This window comes from Tenrec ecaudatus, chromosome 12, assembly GCF_050624435.1.
Source record: "Tenrec ecaudatus isolate mTenEca1 chromosome 12, mTenEca1.hap1, whole genome shotgun sequence".
Taxonomy (NCBI): Eukaryota; Metazoa; Chordata; class Mammalia; order Afrosoricida; family Tenrecidae; genus Tenrec; species Tenrec ecaudatus.
The window spans coordinates 102,680,869-102,703,516 of NC_134541.1; the positions used below are offsets into that span (position 1 = coordinate 102,680,869).

Here is a 22,648-nt window from a genome sequence, read left to right on the forward strand (position 1 = left end):
GGTGAATTCGTGAGTAGGTCCTCCCCCAGGAGTTATTAAATAAAGCTGGGGTGTCAGTGGATTTTCTTTCCCAACATCTGGAGTTGCCCTGATGGAGAAATCCATCCCTGGCAGGCAGATTAGGTCGAGGTGGTCTGAGGCTGGGCAGAGAAGCTTCTAGAAATCTCTTCCCTGTGCTGAAGGCCACACAGGTGATGCTCACTTCAGGAGAACCAGGATGCTTCCCAGAGACACGTCTAGAAATAGAGGCTTTTGTTGTCAACAGGTTCCCTCCTTTCAACCACTGAGGACAGACATGATTTTAAGAATTGTGCAGCTTTGGTGGCAGAGTGGCTATGCACTGGGCTCCTAACCTTAAGGTAAACAGTTCGAAACCACCAGTGGCTCCAAAACATAAATAGGAGGCTTTCTGCTCCTATCAAGAGTGGCAGTCTCTGAGAGTGACAGGGGCAGTTCTACCCTGTCCCATAGGGTCACTCTGGGTGGGCGTCAACTCGATGGCATGAGTTTGGGGTTTGGTGCAGCTTTTCGGAGGCACCTGTTTGGCACTGTGCATTAAGTGCCAGACTGCTAACCACAAGGTCAGCTGTTCAAACCCGCCAGCCTTTCCACAGGAGAAAGATGAGGTGGTCTGTTCCCATAAAATCAACAGCCTTGGAAACCCTCCCGAGCAGTTCTAGTCCGCCCTGTGGTCCCCGGGGAGTTAGAACTGACTCAGTAGCAGTGGGCGAGCAGCTTTCTGTTTGAAGAGATGAAGGAAGAAGTCCAGTTCCTTGCTGCATTGTTCTTAAGTAGTTTATTTCCTGTCCCTGCATTCTTGAATTAACAACAACAAAAGTAGAAACCTGCTTGCCACGTTTGACCAGCCTGGCTCCAACATTGGGCTGCATCCACCAAGCACAGACTGGCCGATGCATTTGAAAGATGGGGCGTCGAAGACCACTGAGCACCATGAACTGCCGGGAGCACATCTCATCTGTGTTGGAAGCAGGGCCGGCAGAGCGTGCTGTAGACGCTTGGATGGCAAGACCTGGTCTCACGTACTCAGGCCATGCTGGCGGGAGAGCCCAGCCCCTGGAGAAGGACCCCTGCTTGGTAAAGCAGAGGGGCGGTCCAAAGGGGGAAGGCCTTGAGGAGCTGGATCAGCACCGTGACTGCCATTGCTGGCTCAACATCAGGACTAGGGTGCGGCTGATATAGAGCCGAGCATTGTTCTGCTCTGATTTGCATAGGGCAGCTCCGAGGGGGGGCTGGCTGGATGGTACCTGATAACGCCTCCAGCTGTTTGACACAGTGCAGATCAAGCTCAGAAACTGGATTTACTTGTGTCCCTTCCAAGTAATGAAACACAGCGTCCATTGCCAGCCTACCAGATAGGGAGTCTCATGGCACTGCTGGGCTGCACACCAAAAAAGGTTGTCAGTTTCAGCCCACCCACTGGTGCCTCAGAAGAAAGACCTGAGGGTCCACCACCCAGAAAATCAGCCCTTGCAGCCGGTGGAGAGTTCACTTCTAGCAGGTAGAGTCGCCACGGGCTGGAGTAGATGCAGTGGCAACCGCAGACTGGATGTCACCTCTGGAAGGGGATTGTGAGATTGTGTGTGCGTACGCGCGCGCATGCGTGCAGAGCATGGATATAAATTGTCCTGCTATGACTCTTGGGGGAAAGCTTCCTGATGTTGGTGCCAGGCAAACACTGCAGTGGGTGAGGGTGTGGCCAGACCCCCTTCAGAAGCTGTTGCAGGGCATACCTGTTCTTCCAACACGCCTGCAACAGCCGGGAGAGAAGCAGGAAGGTACTCCATCTAAGGGACCTTCTCCAACTGTCCCCAGGGGCAGAGAGCAGCTGCTACAGCAGCTAGATGGATGAGCAACACTAAATGCTTGTGGCCTCCTTGCTCTGTGTGCAGGGGGGCCTGGGCCGGCACCTGCACTGCTCAGGTGGGCGGAGCCAAGGCACTACCTGCTGGCTGGAGCAAATGCAAAGAGTGCCACGCTGCTCACACACGTACACACATGAGAAGTCGATCCCCAGACCTTTCTCCCGAGATGCCTTTGCATGAACTTGAACCTCCCTCAAACCTTGAGGCTTGCAGCCCTTTTGCACCAGCCTGCCAGTGGAAACATTGATGCAGAGCTTGCAGGAAAAGATAGACTCAGAATGAAGACCTGGTAATCAATGTCCCAAAATCAGCCCTGAAAATCCCGTCAGTCACAGCAGTCTGATCTGCATGGAGCTTGGGGACAGCAAACGGCCAGGCAGAAACGGTGTTTGTTTTCATTGTGCGTGGGGTTGCCTTGAGCCAGAGCAGGCTCAGAGGCAAGTAAATACAACCACCAGGGAAGATTTGGAATCTGTAAGATTCCACTGGGATTCGCTGAAACAGCAGCTGGGAGGACTGAAGGAGCTAACGCTTGTCTCTGAACACAGTGCTGGCACCTAGTCAGCCAACCAGAGATCCATCCTTCCTGTCACTGTCAGACGAGAATGCCACCTTCCCAGTGAAGCACGAGGACCATGTTAGGTTTAGATGGGCCCACCATGATCCATAGGTGGCCTTCGGAGTGCACTCTGCGGTGATGTTATTTTTGTGAATGGACCAATAATATTCTTTGTACCCTACTGCCCACCCCTCCACTCTACAGATGGAAAAATTAATGTAAGGCAGTGGGAAGGGAGTCGGTTGAGAAAAGATTGCATGGTTTGTAAGAGCTAGAACCTGGGTTTGCAACCTGCAGCTCTCAGCTCTATCCACCCCACCAACCAAGTCCCCTCTGGTTTATTGTTGGGACGCAGACCTTGTTCTCTCCACCCCTGATCTGCCTGAGGCCCCCAAACACTGATGCTGCAGACAGAAGTGTCAGCTAGCACATCGGGGAAGATGAGGGTCACCAGTATGACTGATGGCTCATAGGGGACTTCAGCTCAGCAAGCGTCGTGGAGCCTGCCGTGGGTGGAGCAGGCTCTTTATGCCTGGGCTCTGCAAAACTCCAGCCTTCAGGGTGGAGCACAGGCAACACGGGGGAAACGAAGCTTCTCCCCTGGACCTGGAACACCCTGAGAGATGGAGAGAAGATGCCATTTGTCAATGGTTCGATCTACTTTCAATCTGCAATCAGTGTCCTTGGAAACAACCATCAAGAAAGAGACAGTGGAGCTGGAGGCACAGGGAATCCAGGGTGGATGATACCTTCAGGACCAGGGGTGTGAGGGGCGATGCTGGGAGAGTAGAGGGTGAGTGGGTTGAAAAGGGGGAACTGATTACAAGGATCCACATGTGACCTCCTCCCTGGGAGATGGACGGCAGAGAAGGGGGGGAAGGGAGACTCCAGATAGGGCAAGATATGACAAAATAACAATCTGTGGATCATCAAGGGCTCATGAGGGAGGGGGGAGCGGGGAGGGAGGGGAAAAAAAAGAGGACCTGATGCAGAGGGCTTAAGTGGAGAGCAAATGCTTTGAGAGTGATTAGGGCAAAGAATGTACGGATGTGCTTTATACAACTGATGTATGTATATGTGTGGATTGTGATAAGAGTTGTATGAGCCCCTAATAAAATGTTTAAAATAAAAAAAAGAGAAAGAGACAGTGCATCGTACTGGGCAGTCCTGCAGCCAAAGTCCTCCTTCACGGGGTTTTAAGAGCAAACCTGTCCTGTAGCTGAGGTGCTGTGACCGAGCCACGCTCTTACTGATCCCCTCTTGTGCACTCCTAAGCTGGATGGCGGAAAGAGAAGGCCGAGGAATTGGCGCATCCAAAGTGGGGCCTGGGTGGGAATAAGGGCCATCTCCCCAACTGCCAGAGGAACAAGCAAACCAGCCTTAGAAGAAATACAGCCAGGAGGCTCCTCGGATGCTTGGGCCCATCCTCGTGCACGATCACACGCATGGGTGGGACTCCTGATACAGGTCTGCATGATGGCGGATGCTTTCTAACTCCTCTCTTCCCTCCTCCTCTCCTCTCTGTCCTCTCCAGTTTCAGCGACCTCACGACTATTCCCCACCGTTTCGCTTTGGCACGGTGCCCAACGGGAGTACAGAGAGGAACATCAGAAACAACTACCCCTACATGCATCAGTACATGACCAAGTTCAACCAGAAGGGCGTGGAGGACGCATTGGTCAGCTTGAAAACGGGGTAAGGACAGGGGCCCCTTGTTCTCTGCAGGCGTGCCCACCACGCTCCCTGCATGCCTGATGCTCACCTGTGCCAGCTGTTGTGTTTGGGGGGAGGGTTAATCTGATGAGCTTCACGGACCTCCTTGTGACCCATGTTAGGGAGAGGCGGGTCCAGGACCCTTTGAAATTCTGGGAGACCAAGGGGGAGCCTCAAACTGGCCCGGAAGTCGCTCTCACTCCATAGGAAAGCCTAGCCAAATGGGAAGATCTAAGAAGACCGAGGGTTTGTTGAAAGGGGCGAAAACAAAGTGGTCCAGATTTTTATGAAATTGTAGATGGAACTGGGCTAGGGAGTGGGAGGGAGCAGTGTGTGTGTAAAGGGGTGCGGAGAGAACCTAACCAAACCAGGTATACTGATAACAGCTTATATGCCAGCAAATAAAATATATTGATGAAAGAGAAAGGACATGTGGAGAGACAAGCAATGAAAATTCACAGGAGTTCTCAGAAGGTACAACTAACCTGCATGTGATCTGCGGGCACCCAGGACCGGGCAGGACAGGGCCTGGCAAGAGCGTAGGCGTTGAGGGTAGACCAACCACCCCCCAGTCCCATGATTCTGCCGTGTGACCTTGAACAGTTAGTGACTTAATCCATCGGAGCTTCACAAGCAAAGCAGGACTAATAATAGGACCTAATTCAGAGGGTTTTATGAGGATTAAGAGAGACGTTTTGATGGAAAGCATTTTGGACAGCGCTGGGCCCAGGGGAAATACCTAATCGTTACTGTGGCTTATTTGTTTAAAGGTTAAGTTCTGTTCTGAGGGCTCTTTTAAAAAGCCAGAGATATGTGAAATGCACCTTTAAAAAAAAAGGCGGGGGGAGTGGCTCCATTGAAAATGATTTTGTGTGAAATAAGGCATTGTTTAATGAGGGACATTTTTTTGTACCAAGGAAATCCACCTCCTTGGGGCAGGTACCACAATGGTCTGGAGGGGTGAGCTGCAGACAGCTGGGAGGGGCTTGTGGCTCCCTTTGTGCCTGCGGGCAGGGAGAGGGCCCCTCTAAACCAGTAACCCCAATCTCCACCTAATTCCCAGGTCTCCAGCTGCCGGCACCTAGTCATGCCAGACTCAGCTTCTGGAATCTCCTTGGTGTCTCGGTGGGTCCTGAGTTCAGGAGTTGAGTCCAAGAGTGAGCCAACACTCCTTCACAGATGGTGCCGTCTGGTCTGGGAGGGGTTTTGTTTGAACTTCTTATGGGCATCTTCTAGCACACAAACCAATGCCAAGTGTACTTCCTGGTGACGTCATGTAAACGGCAGCCTCACACCAAGCAACAGGCTCAGCTGGCCAGCCCCGGCCACTGCCCATTCCTTCCTCCCAGCCACTGGTCACTCTGATTTCTAACGCCATAGTTTGGCTTCATCTCTTCTTATAATATTGTATCATATGTTTTCTTCTGCTGCTTGTTTTTAGTGAGCAAATACACTCCCTACTTGCCCCCACATCTACGTAAACCCTAAACTGACCACGATGGAATCCATGCCGACTCATAATGACCCCGTAGGACAGGGTGGAACTGCCGCTGTGGGCTGCCGAGACGGACTCTTTATGGGAGTTGAAAGCCCCATCTTTCTCCCTCGGAGAGGCTGGTGGTTTCGAATTGTGGACCTTTGAGATTGCAGCACAAACTAGAACCGCTACGCCACCAGGACTGCTATGTACCGACTTGTGTGTGTGTATACATATACATACATATGTATGAATATATACACACATTCTATATATATGCATGCACGTGTGTGTCTATAGACATACACATGTATATGCACCCAGGGCAGAAAGCTGAGGCTGGCCGCTGCTGTAAAGCCGACGGCCTTGGGGACCCCCCCAGAGGAGCAATTCTGTCTTCCCAGGCCCCTGTGACTTGGCATCCACAGGCCAGGCGGCAGTGGATTTGGTTCTTCAGTTTCACCTGTAGAACGGTGATAGATCTGGTGGCTTGCAAGCCCTGCCACGGCAGGGGTAGTTTGTCTTCACTGTAACCTCTTGCGTGGGCACATGTGTTGCCCTGGACACAGGCCGTGAGCACAGGCCTGGACGGCGAGGTTGGATTCTAAAGTGAGCCCTCGGCCTAGTCGCAGGTGGCTCGCTTCCTTCATCAATCTCGATCCTTGGCCATGAATTTTACGTATTGTTTTGTGGAAGCCACTTGGTGTTGATAGTACCTATCTCAACAAGCTTGGGCAGATGGTGGGTCACCAGGCTCCTCCATCTCCCCTGTGGAATTCACTGAGGAGAACTGAGGGGAGATCCATCTTAGTTGTTGTCCGGACTCACAGAGACCTCCATATGTCCAACAGAACCGAACGCTGCCCAGTCCTGTGCCATCCTCCAAATGATTGATGTCGGACTCCTTCAAGGCAGCTACTGTGCGGATCCCTCTTGTCAGGAGCTGAAGTTAGGGTTCCAGGTTTAACGATGCCCCAGGGTCATGGTCTCAGCGTGGATGGGGATGAGGGGAGATAAGGAGTGGTCCCGGCCTCATAGCTCCAACAAGCCTCCATCCAGGGAGATGGTCATTGTTTGTAGTCAAAGAGACCATGTTTACTGGTTTCTGGGGCTTGAGCCCTGAGATAAGAAACACACCTTCTCCTAATTCTGTTTGGGTTCCATTCTTCATGACCTCTGGTCTGACTCCAACTCCCCGGTGACCTTGAAGGGAGCAGCATTGGAGAGCTGCTGCCCAGGGTCCTCAGTTCTAACCACGGGCCCCGCCCCTGCTGTCCTGTTATCAGCCACCAGGCCCTGCTGTCTCTCCGGCATCTCCTCCGCCTCACATGCTCTCTCCCCATCCCCCTTGGGCATGCCTCCTGCCTTTCCCCTTTGATACATTTTTATGATGAGACATGTGCACTGTGAACACATTCACCAACCCTGCCTGTCGGAAATGTGGACTGCATATGGGCCCTGTGTGGGTGGTGTGGGTCCCATGATGTCCTTAAAGGTTGGCTGTTTGAGCCCACTCACATGCTTGAGGAAGAAAGGTCTGGCAGTCTATTTTCATAAAGATGAGAGCCAAGAAAATCTTAAGAAGCAGATCTTCTCTGTCCCTTGGGATCCGCATGAGCCAGCATCCGCTTGCCAGCCGTGGCTACTGTAAGGAGTAATAGCAATGGACCCCACCTGTGCCCAGCGCCCAGGATGGCCACTGCTGTTGGTAGGTACTGTCACGTCCGTTATGATGCACAGGGACCCTGTGCACAGCGGGATAAAACCCTGCCTGATCCTGTGCCATCCTCTTGACCGTGCTGTGTGAGATGAGACCAGTCTCCTTGACGGACTTCATCTTTCGGATGTCCTCTCCCGGGGACTGGCCCCTCCTAAGAATATCTACAAAGTTTGTGAGACCATGTCTCGCACCCTCCCTTCTTAGGAGCTTTCTGCCTGAACTTCTTCCCAAACAGAGTTGTTTGCCCTCCTGGCGATAGTCTTCACCAGCACCTTCAGCAGGTGCAGCGTTCTTCGCTCTTCCTGAGTGAGTCTCCGGCTCTTGCGTGCAGACAGACGGGAGGCCACAGGAAACACCATGGCTCGAGGCAGGTGCACCTTAGCCCACAAAGGGGCATCTCTGCTTTGGAACAGATTTGCCTAATACGTCATTGATTTCCTGACATATGTCATTGGCTTCTTCCATGAGCACTGGCTGTGAATACTTCAACCCTCACTCATTTCTCATGGTGTCTACTGGTCCGGTTGGGAGGATGCTGGCTCTCCTTTGTTGAGTTGAAATCTATACTGAAGGCTGTCGTGCTTGACCTTCACCATCAAATGCTTCCAGTCCTCCTTTAGAAACCTACTTGGTTCACTCTTGTACCCTCTGCAGCAGCTCTGTGACTGGTCCTCTTTGGGAGGGTATCAGCTAAATGCATTAACCATTTGCACCAGGCTGGGATGCAAATGAAGGTAAAATGTCCCAGAAATCATCAGGGCAGTGGATGGGGAACTAGGCTCTGATGTGCAAACACGACCTGCCCACTGCCACTGTGCTGATTCTGACTCTTAGCGCCTATATACAGAGTTTCCGAGATTGTCTTTCTGGGAGCAGACAGCCTCATCTTTCTCATGCTGAGTGGCTGGTAGATTCAAACCGCCGACATCGTGGGTAGCAGCTAATGGGCACAGAGAGCTTTTCTCATGTGAATTCTGGCTGACCTAGACCAAAGATGGAGGAGTGTTTAGTGACACCCGGATTCTGGACCCAGAGTTCTCCGAGCCCAACCAGAAGGGCCACCTGTACCCCATCAGTAGAGCTGCCAACAAGTGAGTGGATTCTATGTCCTAGAAGAGATCTGGACCTCGGCCCTGGCAACAAACACCCCAAGTGTAAATGTCATGGAAGGAGTGACATCTGACCTCCAGCCTCCATGGCTAATTGCCTCAAGGTAGAGGGCAGAGATGCCTACACCCTGAATCCCTTTTTAACCTAGTCTAACACCAGCCATCCTTTGGCCCAGATCTGGGGTCTAGACTTCATTGCCACAGCCACACAGAGGATGCTCATGATGGTAGCATTTATTTGGGAAGTTAACAGGTTCCAGTTCAGGTGAGAACTACTCAGGATACAATCGTCCAGTCAGGACAGTTTCTTCTCTGTGGTGTGCTCAGCAGACCTCTCTCTAGCCCTCAGCCTCTTGGTCTGGCTTCTGCTCTGTTTGGGCAATGTTATAAAGGTCCTTGGGGCTGCCAACACATGCCCACAGGGCATGCCACTCTGCTATAAGCCTCAACCCAAGATGCTCAGCTCCAGCTCCATGAGTCAGCAAACCCAGCTCCCCCATTAAGTGCCCAGAGGGCACCACACTCCACAAGTCAGCCCCCTGCTCAAGAGCACTCAGCTATTCTTGTCCTAAGGGCTGGAAAGTCTATTTTGCTGTGTCATGCTCTGGCTCCTGGTTCTACTGCCCCTGCTGCTCTGTGTCATTCTGCTGGTATCACAGCTTTCTCTCGGATCAAGGAGGTCAATGTGCAGGGACATTCTGGCCCTAAGGACACACTCCCCTCCCAGCTCTTTCCCTTCTTGCTTCTGAGAAGGCTCATTTTATACTCAGCAGGATGGCCATCCCAAGGAGCCCCTTGGCCAGTCACTCACAGCTGAGCCATCGAATCTAACTGGTGTCCCCTGGCCCCCACCTCACTCACACCTGCCTGGAAGGCAATGGTGGTCGTGTGAGCAGCCCAGGCCATGGCTAGAAGCTCCATAGAGAGCAATCATCTGCACTGCACCAGGTGACTAGAGTGACCTGCCACCTGACATCTCCCCTGCAGAAGCTGGAACCGAAGGGGGGACGAATGGCAATGGATTTAGATTCACAAATGCAGGACCATCAGAAGCCACCATTCTCTGAGAGGGCTGGGCGAGTGGGGAAAGTAACTGGCTGAGCACATCGACCACATGGAAACGAAATTCCCAGTGTCCCAAGGACTCCGGAGAGTTCAGCATGGCAAGACTCAGTGGGGTTTTGATTTCATTGATTCTCATGTACGATGAGGTGTGTGTGTGTGTGTGTGTGTGTGTGTGTGTGCAGTGTTGGAAAAGGCCCGCGTTTCCTTCAGAAGCATCCGTCTTTAGCCTCAGGCGAGGAGCCCCCTGGGTAATTACATTCCCAGACCAATAATGCCGGGATGCTGACAAACCTCTGTCAGGCTTCCTTTTTACCTGGAAGACTTGGGGAGAAGGCTGGGAGAGCCAAGCTGTGTTTCGGCCTTGTCTAAGCACTTATCTGCAAGGTTGAAGTTGCCCTCCATGGTGTAAGAATAGAAGGTGGGGGAGTATCGAATTCACCTGAAAAATGCCACAAAAGTCGGCACAGGAAAGGTGACCGACCATCCAATCTGGCTTCTCCAAGTCTGTGAGGTTCAGTAACACCCATTCTGATCAGCCCTCCTAGTGATTCAGCGGGTCTTGCAGCTCAGTGGTTGAATTCTCACTGTCCACGCTGGGACGCTCCATCTCCAGCCAGTGCATGTCCTGCAGTGCTGCCGCTACCTGTCATCATGCCGCTTTGGTGCCAAGTAGCTTTCAGCAGAACCTCTGGACAGAGAGTGCCTAGGAAGAAAGGCCTGGTGATCCACTTCTGAAAATCAGCCAGTGGAAACCAGGTGGGTGACAACAGGTCAGCCCCCATAGGGATGATCACACAGGATGAGACTGAGTTCCGCCTTGAGTCAGGGTCAACTTGACAGCAGCTAATGCCAGGTGGTGCATTCAGTGGTCAAGAGGTCAGTGATGTGAACCGACCAGCTTCTCTGAAGGACAAAGATGAGGTAGTCGGTTGGTTTCCTTAAAGCTCAGGCCCTAAGAAACAGCCCTTCTCCCTTCAGAAGGGCTACTCTGAGTTGGAGTTACTCAATGGGAGAGGCTTTGAATATCGATGGCTGCTGCTAGGTGCCATAGAGTCCGCTCCACTCTATGTACAACAGAACAAAGCACTGCCCAGTCCTGCACCAGAATCCCCACACTGGTTTGAGCCCATTGTGGCCGCCATTGTGTCCATCCATCTTGTCCAGGGCCTTCCTCTTTGTCCTGCCCCTCTGCTTCACCGAGCATGATGTCCTTCTCCAGGGACTGGTCTCTAATGATAACATGTGCCATCGTCTCACCATCCATCCTCCCTTCTAAGGAGCATACTGATTGTTCTTCCTCCAAGATGGGTTTGTTTGTGCTTTTGGAAGCCCACGGTCCTTTCTCTATTCTTCTCCAGGGCCTTATGAGCACATGTGCTGTTTACTGTAAACAACAATTCATTTATGACTCCAGAGTTAATATGATCACCATAGTCCTTCTACCAAAAAAATCGGTCCAGGGATATTGGCATCACCGAGGCAAAGGTGGAGGAGGCAGGTGTAAAGATCCTTCCTGATTGAAGATCAAGTTCCACTCAGGGAGAGGACCTGCCAGCAAGGATGCCCCCCCACCCACCAGGCTTCCTTTGTTACCTTGTATCCCTCATCTTGGATCAAACTCTCCATCACTGATTCCACGAACTGCTACCTTCTGCAGGAGGCCCTGCCCCCAGACAAAACCAGACCTGACCTGCTACGACCTGCAAGCTGCCAATGACGCTCCTGCAAAAAAACGAAAACGAAAACACCACCACATTGTAGAGGTGGGATTGTTTTTTTTCCTTACTAAGACCTCAGGAAAATACAGTCATTTCTCCCCCTCATCCCCCTTTCATATTCATCTGGGTACTTTAGAGAAACAAATCCACAGAAACTCATGTATAAGAGAGAGTTAAGTGCGCATCAAGAAAACATCCCAACCCAGTGCTGCCCAAGCCCACAAGTCCAACATTAACCCATTAACCCATATGTCCAACACCAGTCCACAGAGTCCTCCTCCATCTCACAAAACACACGCAATGATGCCGAGCGCAGGAGGAAAGCCAAGTCAGTGAGTGTGTGAGCATCTCAGCGCTGGCAGGGGTCTCCACATGGCTGCTCCAGGACCCAGGGCTGCATCGGGGTAGGGCTATGTGGATTTTCCTTATTGATGTCTTGCAGGAAGTGAGCCTTGCCAGCTGAAGCAGGGAACTGCTTAGGCAGCTGCACCCTGGTCCGACCATCAGAAAGCAAGAGACTCGAGAACTAGAAAGGCGAGGCTCACTGAGCCATTTATCGCTCTACCCTTCAATTAACCCCACATGTGTTTATCGGCCAGGTTGGCACAATTAACTAACTCACTCTGGTTCAAGACTCAACAGATAAAGTATCCAAAAATCGCTCCCATCTCAGTGGCCCTCAGGATAGGGGAGAACTGCCCCGGTAGGTGTCTGAGATGGTCACTCCTTACAGAGTGGAAAGTTCCATCTTTTTCCTGCGAGCGGCTGGTGGTTTCCACCGGCTGAATTTGGCCACCGAGGCTTCTCAAAAGAGAGGGAGAGAAAAGAGCACAGAAGAAAAAAAAACTAATGCCAAGATGCTAATCAGAAAATTAAAAATCCCCAAACCTAATTCATTTCTTCATTCCTGTGTTTGCTCACTCATCAGCCAAACGCTGCCATAGAGTCGATCCCGGGTAGGATGGCATAGCAGTGCCCCCATAGAGTTTACTAGGCTGACATCTCCAACCTTCCTTCACTGGACCGCTGGGGATTTGAACCACCAGCCTTTCAGCTTGCAGTTGAGTGCTTACCCACTGCGCCACCAGGACCCTACCTTTGTCCGCCTTCTTTGTGCGCTTTGTTCCGGGAAGGTTCAGATCTGTGTTTGGCCCTTGTTCAAGTCTCTGCAGCCTCCCGAAGCAGCTTTCCTATTCAGTGACTGCCTGACGGGCTGCAGGTATTGCACTTTTTCCTTGTGTCTGAACACTTGACTGGCGGCCAGGGACACTACAAGCAGGATTAGGGAAAAAAAGAAGGGGGTTGGGGAGGGGGCAAGAGTGTCACTCTAAGCGGTTTGTTGAATGGCCTCTTATATTCTCCCTCGGGTCCGGGGCCATGTATGGTTTTTCCTTCCATCTCCAGCATTTTTTTTTCTTTGTTGTTTTTAGTTACATTGAGTGAGTTCCAACTCACAGTGACCCGATGCACAACAGAACCAAACACTGCCCGGCCTTCCTTGAATGGCTGTGTTGGAGCCCCTGGGGCAGCCTTCATCTGTGGGAGGACACACAGCCTCTGACTCTTCCTGCGTCTTTTTCGCCTGGGGCAAAATCTGGGATTGTCCTTGTGCCATGGCGAGGGAGTAACTGCTTCACGACCTCCCCTCGGGCCTTTAGCTACTATGCCCCCCTAAACTGGCTTGACTGCACTGCACTTCCAGTGAGTTCTTGGAATTGGTCTGGGAAACATAACGCACACAAGATCTAAGGAGCCAGCAACCTTGAGTGGGATGAGAGCTCCACCAGATGCCAAGGTCAAGGACTCTCCCAATTGCTTGGCTCTCATGATCGGACTTGACCCTCACGCCCACCCGTGGGCCAGGGAGTCCATTGAGGAGACCAGGTTTGTTCCAGAGCCCTAACTCAGAGCCACAACATGGGCACAATGGTAAACTTGGCGGTCCCTGCAACAGCGGACAATGTTACCATCTCTGTCCCCGGTTGTGTAAAACCCAGGGACAGATTGGCTCCTTCCTTAAGGAAGCCCTGGTGCAAATGGATGACACATTCAGCCGCTAACCAGAAGGTTGGGGGTGCAAGTCCACGAAGAGGCAATCTCGGAAGAACGTTCTGGCGATGGACTTTCTCCAAAAGTCGGCCTGCAAAGCCGGGCGGTGTGCATTTCTGCTGTGACCACAGGAGGTCGCCACGCATCGCGTCCACTCAGCAGCAAGCGGTGGCAGTGGTTTAGCTTTCAAGTCTACCCTTCGCTCTCTGAAAGCGTTAATTTCACTTTAAAGATGGGGGTTATTTCTCCGTCCGTTGATTCAGAGGATAAGCAGGGAGCCCTGGTGGCATGGTGGTTTGCACATTGCGTTACTCACCACAAAGTCGGCAGTTCAAAACCACTAGCTGCTCCACGAGAGAAAGATGAGGCGGTTTACTCCCATGAAGAGTAACAGCCTCAGAAACCCACGGGGATTCTTACCTGTCCTATACGTGAGAGAAATTAAAAATGAACTCTTATAGAAAATAGATGAGTCTCTTATATTAGGAAGTAGATGATGAAACTCCTCCTGGAGAGGAGTCAGGATGTAGTACTCCTTCAAGAGTCCTTGGGGATCCTGTCTTTGGGGATCAGTTCCTCTAATGGACCCCTGAGCTCACAGCAGGGACCCCAAATTCTGGAATCGGTCCTCTGGCCTAGACTCTGCTAGGTGAGTGTTCTCTGCATTTTACGGAGGAGGAAAGGGAACCTCTGGGAGACAGAAAGCAGGTTCAAGTTTACCTTTGGTGAGTGATGCAGATGCCTGTCCTGCTAGGAAGCGCTCACTCTCTTCTCTGGGAAGGAAGAATTCCAGTAAGGATTCTTGATTGCTCACTAAGTAGTGGGATCAGGAGTCCCCGGATGATGTGAGCTAAAGAAAAAGTTTGAATCCATTGGAAGCACCTCAGAAGAGAGGCCTGGCAATCTACTCCAGAGCAGTCAGATCCTGAGGACCCTCCACTGGCACCCTCGTGTGGCCTTGAGTCAGAATGGACATCAGGCAACTGGCAGCTGATCATGTCATGTAATCTTTCAACTTGCCGCATGAGGTTGGTACTTGCAGGTAGAGAAGCCCCAGTACAGCTGGACCCCATCACCTGCCCGGGCACAGTACCAGAAAGCTCAGGAGAAGAGACTTGAGCCCAGTCTGGCATGAAGAAATTTACCTGTAATCTTTCTGTGTGTGGCTTCTCATTGTAAAATTCATGCTCTTGATAAAAAATTTAAAAGAACAGATATAGAAAGACTCATCCTCTTGACCTTGTCCCAGCCCCGAGGCCAACATGCTGCCCATGTCCTGTCTCTTCCCCTAGACCTCCGTGACAGCTCTCCCCAGCTTATGACGGAGTCAAGCTATGGCAACGTGTACATGTAATGTTTTCAACCCTAAAGACATGTAAAGATGAAATGCACACAGACACAGGTAATAAGACAGTGATAATAAACACAAAAAAATAAAGAGCCACTCCACTTCATGTGAGAGCTGACAGCGGCGTCTGAAGTCGGGACTTCCTGTCTGTGTTTGCACACACGTTCTTACACATGTCCAGTCTGCGGGGTCATTCAGGTGTGTGCAGCATGGTGGAGATTGGTCTCCAGTTCATCGTGTGGTGGGGAGGGCCTTTCAGATCTGTAGGTGGCTTTTGCCGTCATCCTGGCTCTGCTGGAACAATCCCTGGTGTGCCTGCCCCCCAGTGTATGTAACCGTTTCGCACTGGTTGGACTTGGGTTGGGATGGGTTTTGCCTGCCTGTCATACAGTTCAGTTCAGAAATCCCGGAGGACAGTTCCAGGCACATCTGTTGGCCATTCTTTGGGAATGCTCTGGAGGAGAGAGTGTAAGTCAACATGGGTATGATATATGCATGTTGCGTGTTAGGGGCCTTAAGCCGGTTGATACTCTCAGCACTCCAGCACACAGTCATGCAGAACGCTGCCCGGTCCTGTGTCACATTCGCAGCTGTGGTTAGGTTTGAGTGCATCATTGTAATCCATCTCCTTGAGGACCATCTTCCTCTTTTTCAGCGTCACTCTAATTGACCGAGCATGATGCCCTTCTCCAGGAATTGGTTCCTCCTAATAACGTGTCCAAAAAACTCAAGACAAATTATCAGCACCCCACCCCCAGCCCCGCTTCTGAGGCGCATTCCGGCTGACTTCCCAGATTGATCATCTGCTCGTTCTGCAGACAATCCACGTTATATTCAGTATCATCGCCGACAGCACAATGGAAAAGACTCGGGTCTGTGATCTGCCGTATTCGCTGTCCAGCCGGTGCAGGCGTTCACTTGTTTCTTCCCTTTATTTTCCTCTCTATTTTTAACAGTTTTATTGCCTTACATTTCACATGCCGTAAAATTCAATGGCTTAAATATATTTGTGCAATCATCACCACAATCCGTTTTTGGAACGTTTTCTTCATCCTTATTATGAGCTTCACATGAACCACAAGCCTCCCTTCCCATAGCCCCAAGGCAGTGGTTCTCAACCTGTGGATTGCAACCACTTTGGGGGGTGGAACAACCCTTTCACAGAGGCCACCCACTTCGTAACAGTAGCAACATTACAGTGATGAAGTAGCAATGAAAATAATTGTATGGTTTGGGGTCACCACAACATGAGGAACTGTATGAGAGGGTCTCGGCGTGAGCAAGGTAGAGATCCACTGCCCTAAGGAATTATTCATCTAGTTACTGTCCCTTTGGATCACCTGTGCTGCATTTCATATAGAGAAAACCATACCCCACAAATGAAAACAAAATAAAACACGGACAAACCTTCATCCAAAAGAAAGCAGAAGATGATAGAAACAAGAACAAATTAAAAATTGGCCCAAAGAGAAAACAGTTTTTAGCATGTTAAATTTTAACCTAGCGACATCTGCCGTAATCCACTTTCCAATGGACTCTGTCTTAAGGCCAGACTGTTCGCCTCCCTAGGCTTGGGTCTGAGGGAGTGCTGTGGAGCCTTAATCCAAGAGGGGGCTCTGCACATGAGTGTGGGGCTTTCACGTTCATCCATGGCCAGGTGCTCACAATTTAAGCTCTAACAGCATTCCCTCCTCTAATCTTTGATTTTTGATTTACAATTGTTGGCTTCCTCGGACTGGTGTGCTCCTTCCGATGACTCCTAGATGGCTCCTTGTTTTACGACAGGCCATTAAGTCCCCAGGCCCTATTCTCTTCTCTGTCTCCCTTCATTTCTCTTGGTTTATCTCTTATCTCTCTCATTTTATCATCTCTGGATCCGACTGCGTATTTCTCTTCCTCTGTCTCCTTCCTCCCTCTTCCTCTCTCACTCACTCACTGTCTTCCTGTTTTACTAGGCATCTACTTCCATCTTGTCTCTTCTTCCCGACATCTGTCCCGCTTTCAGTCCTCATAAATGGCTCCGGGTTTTCTCAGTCACAACGTAAACGTAAGCCCTGAATCATACCCAATTCTTAGTGGGTGCCCACAGTAGCGTGCAAATGAAACCCAAAACAGCTGAAAGTGCATGGGGTGAGATTTGTTATTGACTAACAATCTCTAGCCAACTCGAATCTGCTGGGCAGAAATTGGAACAAGGAGAATTGCAAGTGGTGGAAATAATAAGAAACCAGAAGGACAGCGGCTAGAAATTAGTCCAACATGCTGTGGCCCAAAAGCTAAATGATGAATCAGAGCTTCAGACGAATTTAAGCACAAAGGAATGGATCTTACAGCAAATATTTGTGTACAACATTTGTTTGTTGCTTCTGCCCCATAGCAACTGTGTTCTGTTGTATAAGAGAACAAAACACCACCCAGTCCTATGCCATCCTCACAATTGTTATGTTTGCCAGCCCATCTTGTTGAGGGCCTTCCTCGCTTCCACTGCCCCTCTGCCTTACCGAGCATGATGTCCTTCTCCGGGGACTGGTCTCTCCTGATGACATGGCCAAAGTACATGAGAGAATCTCAGCATTCTTGCAGTACTGCTTTCAATTCAAGAAGAAATGATACAACTATGTGATATGAGGCATTTTTACTGGCGAATATCAGAGAGTACAGCCCTCAGTATGGATGACACAGTAACATAAAAGGAATTCAAGTGAACCAATAGACAACAGCATGATAAACGCAGAAGGGCGTGAAGCTGTCAGGGATTTCGTTGTACTTGGATCCATCGACTATGCCCATGGAAGCAGCTGCCAAGAGATCAAAGGCAGATCATCTGTGAAGGACCTCTTCCAAGAGCAAAGATGTCACTCTGAGGACTAAGGTGCCCGGCCCAAGCCATGGCTTCCGGTCATGTCATATATGGGAGGTGGGGTGGACATTGAGTAAAGAAGGCCAAAGAAGCATTGCTGCCTTTGAATGACAGTGTTGCAGGAGCATACGGCCTTGTCCATGGGTGCCAGCACGACACGCGACTCTGTCTTGGGGAAACTACAGCCTGAGGGCTCTGAGAAGACGTAGCTCTGAGAAGATGTCATCTCACGTATTTCAGGCGTATTTTAGACGTGTCTTCCGGAAGGAACAAAGGTAGAAGGAACTCCTGCTGGCTACCCAGGGTCAATGAAAAAGAGTCAGACACTAAATTCAGTAGGTGGACACCGTGGCTATAACAGTGGGTTCAAACACCGCAAGGGCTGCGAGGACGGTTTGTTCTGTGCCACACGGGGCTGCCCTGAGTTGGAACAAAGGGGATGGCACGCAGCAACACCAGAAGAAATTGATTCCTCGCTTCAGGAATTAAATGCGCTGAATGGGGGGTTTTGTTTGATTGCTTGCTTGCTTGTTCATTTGCTTTTCTGAAAACACTTCGTTGGTGAAAACTTATCAGGGTCAATATAATTCTGGTTTAAAAGTTTGTTTTCATATTCAGGCACTATGTCCTCAGTACCCAGACAGCTGGGCCAAGTCACTTCCTGGGGACTGCCGAGACCCCCTCTGGAATCCACGTCTCTGTCTTGGACCATATGTTGATGGTCACCATTGCAAACCCACAACAGCCACCAAGGGGGAACAATGTGCCATAAAGCTGACAGTTTTGAAAGCCCATGGGGCTGTCCTCTAGTGTCATGACACCTTGATGATGTTGACTTGAGATGCCCAGCAACCACAATGCTGATGGCAATGGCATTGTGATTCAGGAGTAGAAGCTCACCTTCTGACTCCCAGCCAGCATACCTCTGCATTGTCCCCACCCATCTGCCATTGGAAGCTTACTTGGGTGCTGCTAGGGTGCTGCCTAGGTTTCTGCAGAACTTCTGGATCTGTGTTTCCCAAAGTGGCCTAGTATGACCCCCTGGGGTGCTGGCACCATCCAGGGAGGCTGCGAGAGCAGATACCTACACTTTACCCTGGATCGTGGGCCGCTGTCCAAAAGGCTTCATTGCCCAGGAGGGCACTGTGTCAATTTCTTTACAGGAGGCCATCAGCCAAGTTTGGGAACCTAGGGTCTAGACCAGGGGGTGGCAAACTTTTGAGATGGAGGAGCCAGTCCTGTCCCTCACAACAATTTAAAAATGATTCAATCACCATAAATATATTTTTATAAGCAAATGAAGTCACCATTTTCTGAATAATATACTTTTGAAAACATTTTCCCATTTTACTTCCAAGCCACATGTACATCCCCAAAGAGCCCAATGTGGGTCAAAAGCCACCGTGTGCCAACTGCCCCCAGGTATAGACCCAGACACACTAGCAAGAAAGACCTGACACTTTACTTCCAAAACACAGCCAGTGCAATATCACAACAATTCCACTCCTAGCCGATCTTTGGGATGGTTCAGGGCTGACCAGCTGTTCTGTTGGGCATGAGGTCATCCCCTGTTGGGGCCGGCTAGGTGGCAGCTGACAACAGTTATGCTGATGATGGTGGTGGTGGTGGTGGGTACAGCCTCTGGGCATGGCATGGCTTCTGGGACGAGGGCTGCCCAGCAGACCTTCTTGTGCGTGAACCACCCAGGATCCCGCCACTGCCGCACCGCTATGGCATCTTCATACAACCTCATTAACGTGGCAGCCACAGTCCCGGGAATTTACTCTGTGAGCAGCAGTTTAGAAGACATCTTCACTTCCGTTTTGATACTGCCAACAGCCAGTCTTGGGAGACAAGTTCTCCGTCCCCATCTTACAGGTGAGGAGATGGAAAATGGCCACATGACCAGGCCAGCAGAAGGCGAGCCCCAGTCCCCACTTGTCCACATTCAGGCTGGCCTGGATTGCTAATGAGTTTCTCTTCCTGGAAAAACTTTGATATGAACAAGGAAAAATATGCATTCTGTTATCATCATTGAGATGTTTAATTTTCAGTAGCACTTTAGACTTCAACACACACGCACATATTCTCTCTCTCTGGTTCCATTAATTCATCAGAACAAGTCAATGTCTTGTTCAAGGTGTCTTGAATGCTAATGAGTGAATAATTAACTTTAACTATATAATTAGCCTTTAAATGTGCAAGACCCCCAGAGAGCCTCTGAAATCATTGGTAAGAAGACAGAGATGTAAAACTTCAGATTCGGAGATGGCCAACGGACTGGACAATATAAGCCCCCACTCCCAGAGGGCCTCTCTTCTGCCTCTGCATCGTGTCCCAGTCTTCTTGGCCCCATGCGAGCACAGCGGGGGCAGCATCTCGGGAGGGGCAGCCCCTGGTGTACCCACGCAGGGAAGCTACAGAGCCATTGGAAAGGAAGCTTCAGGTGGGAGTGGTCTGGGGTGCATGAGCCCAACCCCCCCACCCTGTCCCTTCACAGCTCTATAGAGCAAAGACATCTTCGTTTCCCCTCTCGCTCTGAATGACGGCCATGTCTCGTCCCTCACTCTCTTGTGAACTGTGCTGACAGGAGGAAGGGAAGCCCCCACTCAGACTCTGGGTTCTAGGTCTTCCCATTTCGTTAAACCAAGGCGTCATTCCAGCCGAAGTAAAGGTTCAGGAACACAGAGGGCACGCTTCTGAGGGCAAAGGCGGTAGAGAAGTGAAGGCAATCTCCTTGCTTCAAGTAGGGATTTGTCTCCCTTCAGAAAAAACAAAAACAGTTCTCAGCCCCTAATCGTCCTCAGCGCCTGATGGGGGTGGGGCTCTCTGCCCCACCTGCCCAGAGGATGAGCATGGAGCCTGAGACAACCTGTTCTGTGGATGCCTTGGTCTCTTGGTACAGCTACAACCAAAATACCAAAAGGGAGCGGCTCTCATGAACAGAAGTTGATTTCTTACCCTTGAGGAGGCGGCTCTGAGTTCAGGGCATCAGCTCTGGGGACAGGCTTTCTCTATGTGTCCTTCTGCGAGAAAGCCCTTGTCTCCGCCTCCTCCATGTCCCTGTACCCCTGCAGCTTCCTGTGGAGATCAGATCCCCAGAGCCCATTTCTCGTCCCGCCCCCTTGTGCTTTTTTCTCCCATCTTTAAGGGGCCCTGGTGGTGGCATAGGCTGGCATTGGGCTGCTAACCAAAAGGTCCCTCTTTGGAACCTGAGTGAGTGAATGCGACTTTCTGCTTCCGCTAAGATGTGCAGTCTCAGAGACCCACAGGGCCAGTTCTCTTCTGGGCTTGAGAGTCACTGTGCATCGGAATGGACTGGGCGGCTGGGTTGCTATGTGATGCATCTGTTCTCTGCATGTCTCAGAGGTGATTAGTGTTCTGACAGCCCTACACTCATGTAACCTCACAAGAGCAGGGAGACAACCTCGGATACAGGGGTTAGGTTTGCAGCCAATGCTGACGCAGGGGGATAGAATTTATCCAGCTACCAGTGCCCTTGGCTGGAGCTGGGAAGAGCAGGTCAGAAACAGCCCCTCTGGGGGAAAGAGAGGATGCAGAGAAGCCCTGGTGGACGTCCTCTCCCATGAGCCCTCCTGCACCCCTTCTGAGAGGCTCTTTCCCTCGGCTCCAGCCAACACCGCCAGTTACCAAGTTCAGCCTAGGGCACCATGAGGACACTAGCACTGGCTGCTGGAGTGACACCCCCCCACCAAGTGCCTCTGGTCCCAATCGGGCTCCCTTTCCCTCTTTCTCACCATCTCCCCACCCCCCACCCCCAGCAAGAAGAAATAAAGACGTAAGCCCAAACTCTCCTGAGGAGAGAGACATTTCCTGTGGAGGTGCTTCATGAAGGATGCAGGCAGCCTTTGCCTCCCCCACCTTGGTTTCTCAGAAGTGGCTTCTAACCCTTGGCATTTCCAGAGGGATTGGAGGGTCTTTGCTATTCATGATGGCCCCTCAGTCCACACCTAGTAGGTGTGCCCAGGAGGTAGGTGACCCCACATGGACTTGGCCCCTCCAGGAAGCCCAGTCACATCAGGGCCTTCCAGCCTGACCTCTGGGGGCTGGAGGTTGAGTTCAGAGACGTATTCAATGACCCAATCATCATTACTGCATAAGGTGACCCCCTTATAAACTCTGGACACTACAGCTCAGGTGAGCCTCAGACTGGTGACTGTCTGTGCACCGGCGCTCATGGACATCCTGGGAGGGGGTGCATCTGGACTCCATGGGCAGAGGACAACACGAGCTTCACCTTTGAGACCCTCTAAGCCCTTGTCCTATGTGTCCCTCCCTCTGGCTGGTTCTCATCCGTGTCGCTTTGCTGTCACACTGACCAGTGCACACCTGGTTGAATTCTATGAGTTGCTCTTGTGACTTAGGGAACCTCAGAGAGCTGTGGAGTCCCCGAGTTTTCAGCCAGACATTCAGATGTGAAGGTGGCTCTGGCTACCCAGCTCATGGCTGCTGTCCAAGGTAGGCCCACGCCATGTGTCAGAAGTCATTGCAGGGAGTGACCCCAGGCCCAGGCTGTGCATCTGTTAGAAAGAAATATGAACTGACCTTGCTCCCATCGGGAGGGGGGGTGTTCCAACTCATGGGACAGGGAAGAGCTTCACCTTGAGGTTTTCAAGGCTGTAGCTGTTAGTTAGATGTTGGTCTGTTTATCTGTAAGGTTGATGGTTCAAGTCGACCAGTCACTTCAGGGGAGAACGATGAGGCTAGCTGCTCCCATAGATGGTACAGTCTTGAAAACCATACGTAGGGTTGCCATGAGTCCTAAGTGACTGGAGGGCAGTGCGTTTGGTTTGCAGATTGCCTCGCCTGTCTCCCTCGGCGAGATGGCTGAGTTTGAACCATGACCCTTTCAAGCACTTAACTTCTGCACCACCAGGGTTCTTTCAGTGACATGAGCGACCCCTCAGGCTCTGCTCCTTCACCTATCTCCCCCGGCCTCATCCTTTGCTCTTCTTCCTAGATCTTTGACTAGATTTACAGCTGTAAACCAAATCTGCCCTTCCGGAGATAATGGAGTTGCCCCCAGATCTGCCACAAGGATTCCTTCTGTCCCACAGCTGTGGCAGAGGAAGGAAACCCAGTGCCATGGTGCATTAAGGGCTGCACCTCCAGACCAGGGTCAGCAG

General features: G+C 51.1%; 1 protein-coding gene across 2 annotated transcripts in view; it reads left to right on the plus strand.

The window, feature by feature from the left end:
- Nucleotides 1-22,648, plus strand: part of GRIN2A (glutamate ionotropic receptor NMDA type subunit 2A) — a 417,372-nt gene that overhangs the window by 337,927 nt on the left and 56,797 nt on the right. For both annotated transcript variants that reach the window (XM_075528219.1, XM_075528220.1), the window contains exon 9: nucleotides 3,977-4,137. In XM_075528219.1, coding sequence (XP_075384334.1) covers nucleotides 3,977-4,137 — 161 coding nt within the window. The remainder of the gene's footprint in view (nucleotides 1-3,976; nucleotides 4,138-22,648) is intronic.